Consider the following 12,198-nt stretch of genomic DNA (forward strand, 5'->3'; position numbering starts at 1 on the left):
TGCTTATTGGTTCCTCCCATTCCTCAAAACCAAAGAAAAGTTGGTCTAAGCAAGGAAAAGAGAAAAGTTCTCAGAAAGGGAAGGTGAAGCCTAAAGGTGGAGTCAAGAAGTTAAAGCTAAGTCCACCAGAGAAAAGAAATTGTTTCCATTGTGGAAAGCTTAGGCATTGGAAAAGGAATTGCAAGACTTATCTTGTAGAACTAAAGCAGAAGCGTTCTGATTTAGGTATATACTTTGTTGAAATTAACCTTTCAGTTAATGATGCTTCTTAGGTATTAGATATCGAATGTGGTAGTCATATTTGCAATGATTTGCAGTTGATGACAATAAGTAGGAGACTAAATAAAGATGAGGAATCTCTATGGCTTGGGAATGGAGCAAGGGTTGCTGCAATAGCCATAGGGACAGTTTATTTAGTTTTAGAATCTGGAATAAAATTAGTTTTGAATGAGTTTTTTTTGTACTAGACATTATCAAGAACATTATTTCTATTCTTATTTTGGACAGGGAAGGTTTTAACTTTACAATTTTTAATGCAATTTGTTCTATTTTTAAAAATGGTCTCTTATATGGTACTGGCGCATTGTTAAATAATTTGTAAACTGTTTAAACTAATGATTCCATGATATGTCTACAACAAAGTAACAAAAGAAAGGTTGATGATCAAAATTATGCTTATATGTGTAATCTAAGGTTAGGTCATATATCCAAAGACAGGATAAATGAGTTGGTTAAAAATTGGTTGTTAAACTTATTTGACTTATAGTCATTTCCAACTTGTGAATCATGTCTTAAAGGAAAGATGAAAAAATCACCATTTGTTGGACAAGTGGAATGTGCATCTAATCTATTGGATTTGATCCATTCGGATGTCTATGGACAGCTAAATGTTAGTGCAAGAGGTGGTTTTTCATACTTCATTACCTTCACCAATGATTTCTCACGGTATGGCTATGTGTATCTTATGAAGCACAAGTCAAAAGTCTTTGAAAAGTTCAAAGAATTCAAGAATGGAGTAGAAAAACAAACAAGAAAAAGTATTAATGTTCTTCGATCTGATCGAGGGGAGAATACTTGAGCACTACATTCATTGATCATCTTAAAGAGAATGGGATTCTCTCCCAGTGGACTCCACCAGGAACACCACAACTCAATGGTGTTTTTGAACAAAGGAATCGAACCTTATTGGATATGGTTAGATCCATGATGAGTTTCGATAATCTTCCTTTATCCTTTTGGGGCTATGCTCTTGAGACAGCTGTCCATTTACTGAATAGAGTTCCCTTTAAATCAATGCCCAAGACACCATATAAGATATGGTTTGGTAAGACACACAATTACAAATATTTAAGAATATGGGGGTGTCCTACCTATGTTAAGAAAATAGTGGGAGATAAGTTGGATAATAGATCCATCAAATGTAAGTTTGTGGGATATCCAAGATAATCAATTAATGGATATTATTTCTATCATCCCCTTGATCAAAGGTATTTGTTTCAAGGAATGCCACTTTTCTAAAAAAGGAATTCCTATTGGATGGGAATAATTGCAATATGATAGATCTTGAAGAAATTCAAGAATCACAAACTACTATCCCACAACATGTGGAAGTAGAAAATATCTTCGAAACTCAAAGTACACTATCTCCACGTAGATCTCAAAGGATCTCAAGACCTCCTAATAGGTATGGTTTCTTAGTTGAGGGCAATGAGGATAACCTTCTATTGGATGAAGATCCAATAACCTACAAGGAGGCGATATCTGATATCGACTCGGGAAAATGGAAAGAAGCTATGAAATTCGAAATGGATTCCATGTACTCTAATAAGGTGTGGACTTTGGTGGATCCTCCTAAAAGTATTGTACCTATTGGCTGTAAATGGATCTACAAGCGAAATCTTGGAGGTTATGGAAAGATAGATACTTATAAAGCTCGTTTGGTGGTGAAGGGTTACAACCAAACTCAAGGTATTGATTTTGAGGAAACCTTCTCACCAGTAGCGATGCTTAAGCCCATTTGGATCTTACTTGCCATAGCTACATATTATGATTATTAGATATGGTAAATGGATGTGAAAATGACATTCCTTAATGGTGACATTAAGGAGGATATTTATATGGAACAGCCAGAGGGATTCATATCCAATGGAAATGAGCAAAAAGTCTACAAGCTTTAAAGGACTATTTATGGACTAAAACAAGCTTCCCGGAGTTGGAACATACATTTTGATGAGACAATCAAATTGTTTGATTTCATCAGGAACTTGGATGAACCATGTGTGTAGAGGGAGTGTAGTCACTTTTCTGGTGTTATATGTTGATGACATACTACTCATTAGGAATGATGTAGGTATGTTGCAAGCAATAAAAGCCTAGTTATCTACTAATTTCTCAATGAAAGATTTGGATGAAGCATCTTATATTTTGGGGTCTAAGATTTATAGAGATAGATAAAAAAGGATGCTTGGTTTATCCCAATCGATGTATATAGATAAAATGTTAAAGAGGTTTAACATGGAAGGATCTAAAAGAGGATTTCTTCCAATGCGCCATGGGGTTTCTCTCTCCAAGTTAATGTGTAACACCCCCTCTCCTAGAACTGACCGAGAAGAGGTGCTACTGGGGATAATAAAATAAATTGGCTGATAAATTGAAATCTGATACCATGACTGAACATCTCAATCAACTGGAATAAAAACTTTGAGTCAATACAGACTAAAAACCATAAACTTTGAGTAAAGGACAATCCCTCAACTGAAATATAAAATAGATCTAAACTGACAAACACTATAAACTAACAAACTCCTAGACATCTTTAATCTTGAGCGGCTCCACGTACACACACTACTGAACACTGCTGCTAGGCCCCACATCTGATACTCCCCTATTAGAACCTGGAGGGGTGAAGTGTACAAGGTGAGCTACAAAAGCTCAGCAAGTAATAAGATGGAAAGAATACTGAAGCTGAATCGAAGAATATCGATACTGATAAATAACTGACTGAACTTGTACTGTATAATCACTGACTGTTTGCATTAATAAAAATGTAATGCACATAAATTGTAAATTAAATGCAGGTATGCAACTTTGGCTCATAGGCCCACATAATCTGATAATACATATCTGTCTAATTTGAAACCTGCATACATAAAAACTGTAAGCATATACTGTGGGCAAAGCCCCTAGCCCCCTGGTTGCCACCAGGCGAGCAACTCATAAACTGAGCTGAAACTGAAACTGATGGGATCCCCACAAACAAGATGCCTAGCGTGCATAATGCAATGCAATGCTCACATAAATGCTGGCACACGATATGTAGTGCTCCATATAAAGTCATGCTCAATGCTCATACCAAAATGTATGCACATAATCTCACAAAAATAATGCTGATCATGTTATAATAATGCTGAACATGATATGATCTTCATCTATATATTAGAATACAAAGATTCAATGAACTATGATTTAGGGTATGGGTATGATTAACTTGTCATGTTCTGGCTTATGAATTCAATGTTGGAAGGTATTGAATATTTTGATTAAAACTTGAATTAAAACATCACTAGAAGTTAAATTGGATTTCTGGAAAAGTCATCCGGATATCAGGAAGGATATTCGGATATGATGAAAGACCTCCGGATATGAAGAAGGCTAATCCGGATACACTAACATTCAAAGCAGAAGCTATTCGGATATGCTGGGATGTATTCGAATATGAACTAGGACATCCGGATATGATTCTGGTCATCTGGATATCTCAGTGATGCATTTGGATATAACTGGGGACTATTCGAATGAAAAATTCAACTTTGAGGGAGGCATTCGGATATCAGGCGAGACATCCGGATAGTATCTTGATCTTTCCGAATGTATAAACAAACCATCTGGATATCATACTCGAAGAACTTTAGTTACATCCGGATACGATATAAGGTATCCGGATATTAGAACTTAGAGTAATAGAACTTGCAATCCAAAATGGATAAGGATTAATGAAACTTGCAATCCAAAATGGATAAGGATTAATGGAACTTGCAATCCAAAATGGATAAGGATTAATGGAACTTGCAATCCAAAATGGATAAGGATTTATAGAACTTGTAATCCAAAATGGATAAGGATTAATGGAACTTACAATCCAAAATGGATGAGTATTAATAGAACTTGCAATCCAAAATGGATGAGGATTAATTGCAATCCAAAATGGATAAGGATTAATGGAGCTTGCAATCCAAATGGATGAGGATTAATAAAACTTGCTCATAACTTCACTGTTATACGCATATATATATATACGTCTCTGCTTACTGATATAAAATCTGAGAACTCAATGAAGAACTGGAATAATCTGAAAAAATGATATGAACCTATAATGGAAGGGATTACAGGAAGAATACTTGCCTAATAGAACTCTTTGATCGAACCCTGGAGCGATCCTGAAGACTCTAGCAAGCCTCTGCTATCTCTTGGCCTTTCTGTTCTTCACACGGCGTGAAGAAAAGCTAAGCTAATGGGCTCTATTTATAGATATAAAGTCCTAGATCTCTTTCCTTTTATAACTTGGAATCTATCTCCCAATTGAACTTGGAGACTCTCAAAACCTTCTCCTATTGGGACTAGGAGACTCTTAATCCAAATCTATCTCATACATGGATTCTCATTCTTCTTTAAATACATAGTCCCACTTAATTAATAATAATACAAAAATTATTATTAAAACTCTCAAATAATAATAAAACTCCAAAATCACCTTCATGCCCTTGCATTTAATTTCCAAAATAAATAACTAGAATTAAATGCTCTTTAAATGCTATTTATATACTATTCTCTCAATTAAAAATCTAAATTGCCACCTTGGTAAATTCTTTTGAGCTCCAAAATTAAAAAGAAATAAATGCTATTCTTTTCTTTCAAAATCTCTAAATTGCCACATTAAATAATTAATTGGCAAAATCGCTTAATCAAATACTTCAACAATTAATTAAATCATTCTTGAATAAATATTGGGCCCTCTAACGGGTCGTTACAATTTCTCCCCTCCTTAAAAGAATTTGGTCCTCCAAATTCGTACCTGGTTACTCAAACAACGAGGGGTAAAGACTCCTCATCTCCTCTTCTTATTCTCACATCGCATCTTCTGACAAGTGTCGCTGCCATTGCACTTTTCACGAGAGGAATTGATCGATTCCTCAAAATTTTCTCTTTTCGCTCTAGAATGCTGGTAGGCATCTCTTCATAAGACACATCTTCTCTAACTTCAAGAGTTTAAAAATCAATCACATGCTGAGGATCTGACACATACTTCCTCAACATCGAAACATGAAACATGCTATGAACATGGGATAACTGAGGTGGCAAAGCTAACTCATATGCCAAAGTCCCTATCGTCTCAAAATTTCAAACGGACCAATGTAACGGGGACTAAGCTTCCCTATTATGCCAAATCTGTGAACTCCTTTAATAGGCATGACTCTCAACCAAACATGGTCGCCTACCTCAAACTTGAGGTCTCGTCGTCACTTATCTGTATAGCTTTTCTGTCTGTCTTGGGCTATTTTCATTCTTGCTTTGATAACTTGAATCTTTGCTATCGTCTGCTTAACAATTTCAGGACCTAGTAAAGCCCTATCACCAATCTCTTCCAAAATATCGGCGATTGACATGGTCGCCTATACAAAGCCTCATACGGAGATTCCAATACTTGAATGGAAACTATTATTGTAGGCAAATTCCACCAAAAGTAAATGCTCATCCCAACTATCTTGGAAGTCTAAAACACAAACTTTATACATGTTCTCAAGAGTCTTGATAGTCCTCTCTAACTGACCATCTGTCTAATGATGAAATGTTGTGTTGAACTTCAACTGAGATCTCAATACATCATGCAAAGCTCCCCAAAAATGAGAAGTGAAACGAGGATCTCGATCTGATACAATGCTGGATGGAACACCATGTCACTTCACGATCTCCTCAATATAAATTCTAGCAAATCTATTCAATGGATAAGTCTTCTTGATAGGTAGAAAATGGGTTGATTTAGTCAAACGATCAACAATCACCCATATAGCATCATAGCCCCTAGTCATCTTGGGTAAAACCCATCACAAACTCCATGGCAAAATTATCCCACTTCCACTCTGGAATAGGTAATGGAAATAATAAACCTGTAGGTTTCTGATGTTCTGCTTTTATTTGCTGGCATACTAAACACTGTGAAATATATTTAGCCACATCTTTCTTCATACCACTCTAATGCTGACGCTTAAGGTCCTGGTGCATTTTCGCAACACTTGGATGAATACTGTAATGACTCTTGTGTGCTTCATTCAAAATCTATTGCTTAAGATTTCCATCATCGGGTATACAAATACATCCCTGAAATAAAAGTATACCATCACTCCATAGAGTATATCCCAAAGGAGAAAATTTCTTGATATCTGTTAAAATCTGTTCCAACTTTTCATCTTCTGATTGCTGGTTCTTGAGTAAATCAAATAACTCGGGCTATATTCTTATGTAAGCACAACTCACAACTGATCTACCTTCTAGGGCTGAAATAGTTAAAGCACTTAATTTCTCTAATAACTTCCATTATTAAACCATCATCATAGCTATAGAAGCTCCTCACCGACTCAAAGTATCAGCTACTACATTAGCCTTTCCTGAATGATATAGAATCTAACAATCGAAGTCCTTAAATAACTCGACCCAACATCTTTGCCTCATACTCAATTCTTCCTGTGATAGAAGATAATGTAGGCTCTTGTGATCTGTATAAATTTCAACTTCCTCACCATATAAATATTGTCGCCATATCTTCAATGCAAATACTACTGCTGCTAACTCCAAATCATGAGTAGGGTAGTTCACCTCGTGTTTCTTCAATTATCTTGAGGCACAAGCATTAACTCAACCTTATTGCATCAATACGCAACCCAAACCTGAATGGGAAGCATTATTATAGATGGAAAATTTCTCTCCACTTCTTGGTATAGCTAAGACTGGTACGGTGGTCAACTTCTGCTTTAATTCTTGGAAAGCACGTTCACACGAGTCATTCCATTCCAACTTCTCTCATTTCCTTGTTATCTTAGTCATAGGGGAAGATAAATGAACAAATCCCTCAATGAATCACCTATAATATCCTGCAAGACCTAGAAAACTACGTATCTTTGTCACTATTGTAGGTCTCGGCCAATCCATAACTGCTTTAGTCCTGTCTGGATCCACTGAAATACCATTTCCAAACACCACATGGCCTAGAAATTTAATCTGAGTGAGCCAATCTCACACTTGCTAAACTTGGCGTACAATTGCTCTTCCCTAAGCCTCTGTAATACCGAAGTAAGATGCTCTGTATGCTCTTCTATATTAGGTGAGTAATTAGAACTCGATTCATCAAATCCATGAAAACTGCTGGAGCATTTGTTAACCCAAATGGCATCACCACAAACTCATAGTGTCCTTAGTGAGTCTTGAAAGTAATCTTCTGAATATCACCATCTCTGACTCGCACCTGATGGTAACCTAATCTTAAGTTTATCTTTGATAACACTTTAGCTCCTTGCAACCGATCTAATAAGTCATCCACTCGAGGTAAAGGATACTTATTCTTCACTGTCACCTGATTCAACTGGCAATAATCTTAGCACAACCTCAAAGATCCATCTTTCTTTCTCACCAATAATATTGGTGCACCCTCACGGGGATGAACTAGGTTAGATAAAACCCTTTTCTATAAATTCTTTTAACTGGGCCATCAACTCTTTTAGCTCATTAGGTACCATTTGATATGGAGCCTTAGAAATAGGCTGTATACTAGGCAATAACTCAATAGTAAATTCTTCTCCTCTTTGAGGAGGTAATCCTGGTAATTCATCAAGGAAAGCATATGAGAAATCTTGTACTACTGGCACCTCAAACAACTTCTTCTTGCTTCCCTCATCTGAGGTAACAAAAATTAGGTAAACTTTACTTCCATCATGCATTAACTTCTCTAATTTCATCACTGGGAGAATTGGAATCATAGCCATAGGCTTGACTCCTCTATATATTTGAACTGTCTATCGAGGTAGATCAAAGTCTATAATCTTCCATCGACGGTCAACTCTTGCATAATGCCGTGACAACCAATCCATGCCAAGGATCAAATCAAAATCCCTAACATCAAGAATTTCTAAGTCTCCAAATAGCTTCTTATAATGTACCTCGATCTCGCAATTCTCAAACATTTCTCTTGATAGCATACTCTTGCTAAACTACCATGGCATAATCCACACTCTGAGCTCTTCCAAAAGCGTGGAAAATATCAGCATGCAATCATCTCTGGAATTTAACAACCTTTTTAGCTTCAATGGACACCAACTCTGAGGCCTATATAGTCAAGACTATAAACTCTACCTCACCTTGGGCCACTGTTTTGATACCTTATTCCAACTCAAAAACTTTCTGGTCCTTGACCCATGCTGAATAATAAGTGTCATTTAACACTTGCTAAAACTCGACCCATACGGGTTCTTGATTACTAATCTCTAGCGGACAGTCTTCCACCATCTCTCGGCATCACCTCTACATAAAAACGTGTTAAGTCGCACTCGGTGATTATCTGTACAATCGATAGCATCTAATTCTCAACTGCTGTTGCATATGTGCCTCCATAGAATGTTGTTGGTCGGAAGGCCATGAAATCCTTTAATAACTAACTCCCTGTATCTGCCTACACAACTGGAGTTGTTAGAGCGACTGGCTTATCGCCTCTACTACCTCCTACTTCTTGGGGAACTTGTGATTCCCTTACTTGATTGGTTACTAGGGTATCTATCACCCTCATCAATCCTGCTAACATACCTTGCATCTCGACCATTCCATGTCATAGATCATGACTAGACTCTCCTGGTGAGCCTGGTGTGGACACTAGAACCTCGTCTTGCATAGAAGTAGCCTAACTGTGAGTACAAGGTCATCCACCTCTATTACTCATCTTTTTGTATCACCACTTAGGGTTAGAATACTGCTAATTGGGCCAACTTATCTAACTGAAGGACACAAGTCCTAACTCTACCCAACATCCTATGTGTGTACTGGAGACTCCTCAAAACACCGCTCTGATATCAATACTGTAACACCCCCTCTCCTAGAACTGACCGAGAAGAGGTGCTACTGGGGATAATAAAATAAACTGGCTGATAAACTGAAATCTGATACCATGACTGAACATCTCAATCAACTGGAATAAAAACTTTGAGTCAATACAGACTAAAAACCATAAACTTTGAGTAAGGGACAATCCCTCAACTGAAATATAAAATAGATCTAAACTGACAAACACTATAAACTAACAAACTCCTAGACATCTTTAATCTTGAGCGGCTCCACGTACACACACTACTGAACACTGCTGCCAGGCCCCACATCTGATACTCCCCTGTTAGAACCTGGAGGGGTGAAGTGTACAAGGTGAGCTACAAAAGCTCAGCAAGTAATAAGATGGAAAGAATACTAAAGCTGAATCGAAGAATATCGATACTGATAAATAACTGACTGAACTTGTACTGTATAATCACTGACTGTTTGCATTAATAAAAATGTAATGCACATAAATTGTAAATTAAATGCAGATATGCAACTTTGGCTCATAGGCCCACATAATCTGATAATACATACCTGTCTGATTTGAAACCTGCATACATAAAAACTGTAAGCACATACTGTGGGAAAAGCCCCTAGCCCCCTGGTTGCCACCAGGCGAGCAACTCATAAACTGAGCTGAAACTGATGGGATCCCCGTGGACAAGACGCCTAGCGCGCATAATGCAATGCAATGCTCACATAAATGCTAGCACACGATATGTAGTGCTCCATATAAAGTCATGCTCAATGCTCATACCAAAATGTATGCACATAATCTCACAAAAATAATGCTGATCATGTTATAATAATTCTGAACATGATATGATCTTCATCTATATATTAGAATCAAAGATTCAACGAACTATGATTTAGGGTATGGGTATGATTAACTTGTCATGTTCTGGCTTATGAATTCAATGTTGGAAGGTATTGAATATTTTGATTAAAACTTGAATTAAATCACTAGAAGCTAAATTGGATTTCTGGAAAAGTCATCCGGATATCAGGAAGGATATTCGGATATGATGAAAGACATCCGGATATGAAGAAGGTTGATCCGGATACACTAACATTCAAAGCAGAAGCTATTCGGATATGCTGGGATGTATTCGAATATGAATTAGGACATCCGGATATGATTCTGGTCATCCGGATATCTCACTGATGCATTCAGATATAACTGGGGACTATTCGAATGAAAAATTCAACTTTGAGGGAGGCATCCGGATAGTATCTTGATCTTTCTGAATGTATAAACAAACCATCCAGATATCATACTCGAAGAACTTTAGTTACATCCGGATACGATATAAGGTATCCGGATATTAGAACTTAGAGTAATAGAACTTGCAATCCAAAATGGATAAGGATTAATGGAACTTACAATCCAAACTGGATAAGGATTAATGGAACTTGCAATCCAAAGTGGATAAGGATTAATGGAACTTGCAATCCAAAATGGATAAGGATTTATAGAACTTGTAATCCAAAATAAATAAGGATTAATGGAACTTACAATCCAAAATGGATGAGTATTAATAGAACTTGCAATCCAAAATGGATGAGGATTAATAGAACTTGCAATCCGAAATGGATAAGGATTAATGGAGCTTGCAATCCAAAATGGATGAGGATTAATAAAACTTGCTCATAACTTCACTGTTATACGCATATATATATATATGTCTCTGCTTACTGAAGTAAAATCTGAGAACTCAATGAAGAACTGGAATAATCTGAAAAACTGATATGAACCTGTAATGGAAGGGATTACAGGAAGAATACTTGCCTAATAGAACTCTTTGATCGAACCCTGAAGCGATCCTGAAGACTCTAGCAAGCCTCTGCTATCTCTTGGCCTTTCTGTTCTTCACACGGCGTGAAGAAAAGCTAAGCTAATGGGCTCTATATATAGATATAAAGTCTTAGATCTCTTTCCTTTTATAACTTGGAATCCATCTCCCAATTGAACTTGGAGACTCTCAAAACCTTCTCCTATTGGGACTAGGAGACTCTTAATCCAAATCCATCTCATACATGGATTCTCATTCTTCTTTAAATACATAGTCCCACTTAATTAATAATAATACAAAAATTATTATTAAAACTCTCAAATAATAATAAAACTCCAAAATTACCTTCATGCCCTTGCATTTAATTTCCAAAATAAATAACTAGAATTAAATGCTCTTTAAATGCTATTTATATACTATTCTCTTAATTAAAAATCTAAATTGCCACCTTGGCAAATTCTTTTGAACTCCAAAATTAAAAAGAAATAAATGCTATTCTTTTCCTTCAAAATCTCTAAATTGCCACATTAAATAATTAATTGGCAAAATCGCTTAATCAAATACTTCAATAATTAATTAAATTATTCTTGAATAAATATTGGGCCCTCTAACGAGTCGTTACATAATGTCTCCAAAGACTCCAGAGGAGAGGAAAAAAATGGCATCTATTCCTTATGCTTTTGCCATAGGTAGAATAATGTATGTTATGTTATGTACAAGACCTGATGTCGCAAATGCTCTGAGTGTCACAAGAAGATATCAGTCTAACCCAGATGAGTAGCATTTGAAAGTGTGAAAAGGGTTCTTAAGTACATAAGAAGGACGAAGGATACTTTCATGGTTTATGGAGGAGGTGAACTGAAACTGGAATGCTTTATGGATTATAGTTTTCAGTCTGATGTAGATGACTCAAAATCTGTGTCTGGTTATATATTCACCCTTAATGGCAGAGTAGTTTGTTGGAAGATTTCCAAACAAGAAACAACTACAGATTCTACTAGTGAGGCTGAATATATTGCATCATCAGATGCTGCAAAGGAAGCAGTTTGGATGAGAAATTTTATCTCAACATTGGGAGTGGTTCCTACTATTGTTGATCTAGTTCTAGTGTACTGTGATAACAATAGTGCAATTGCTCAAGCAAAGGAACTGAGGTCCCATCAAAGATCCGAAGACATATTGTGGAGATACCATTTAATCCACGAGATAATTGGTCAAGGTGACATCCAAGTGGAGAAGGTTGCATCAGTAGAGAATGTAGCAGATCCCCTCACAA

General features: G+C 36.5%; 1 protein-coding gene across 1 annotated transcript; it reads left to right on the forward strand.

Moving 5' to 3' along the window:
* The first annotated feature begins 1,553 nt into the window (after positions 1-1,553).
* Positions 1,554-2,057, forward strand: LOC127805573 (uncharacterized mitochondrial protein AtMg00820-like). Its single transcript, XM_052342326.1, has one exon. The coding sequence runs from the start codon at positions 1,554-1,556 to the stop codon at positions 2,055-2,057; it is 504 nt and encodes a 167-aa protein (XP_052198286.1).
* The last annotated feature ends 10,141 nt before the right edge of the window (positions 2,058-12,198 follow it).

This window comes from Diospyros lotus, chromosome 7, assembly GCF_014633365.1.
Source record: "Diospyros lotus cultivar Yz01 chromosome 7, ASM1463336v1, whole genome shotgun sequence".
Classification (NCBI taxonomy): domain Eukaryota; kingdom Viridiplantae; phylum Streptophyta; class Magnoliopsida; order Ericales; family Ebenaceae; genus Diospyros; species Diospyros lotus.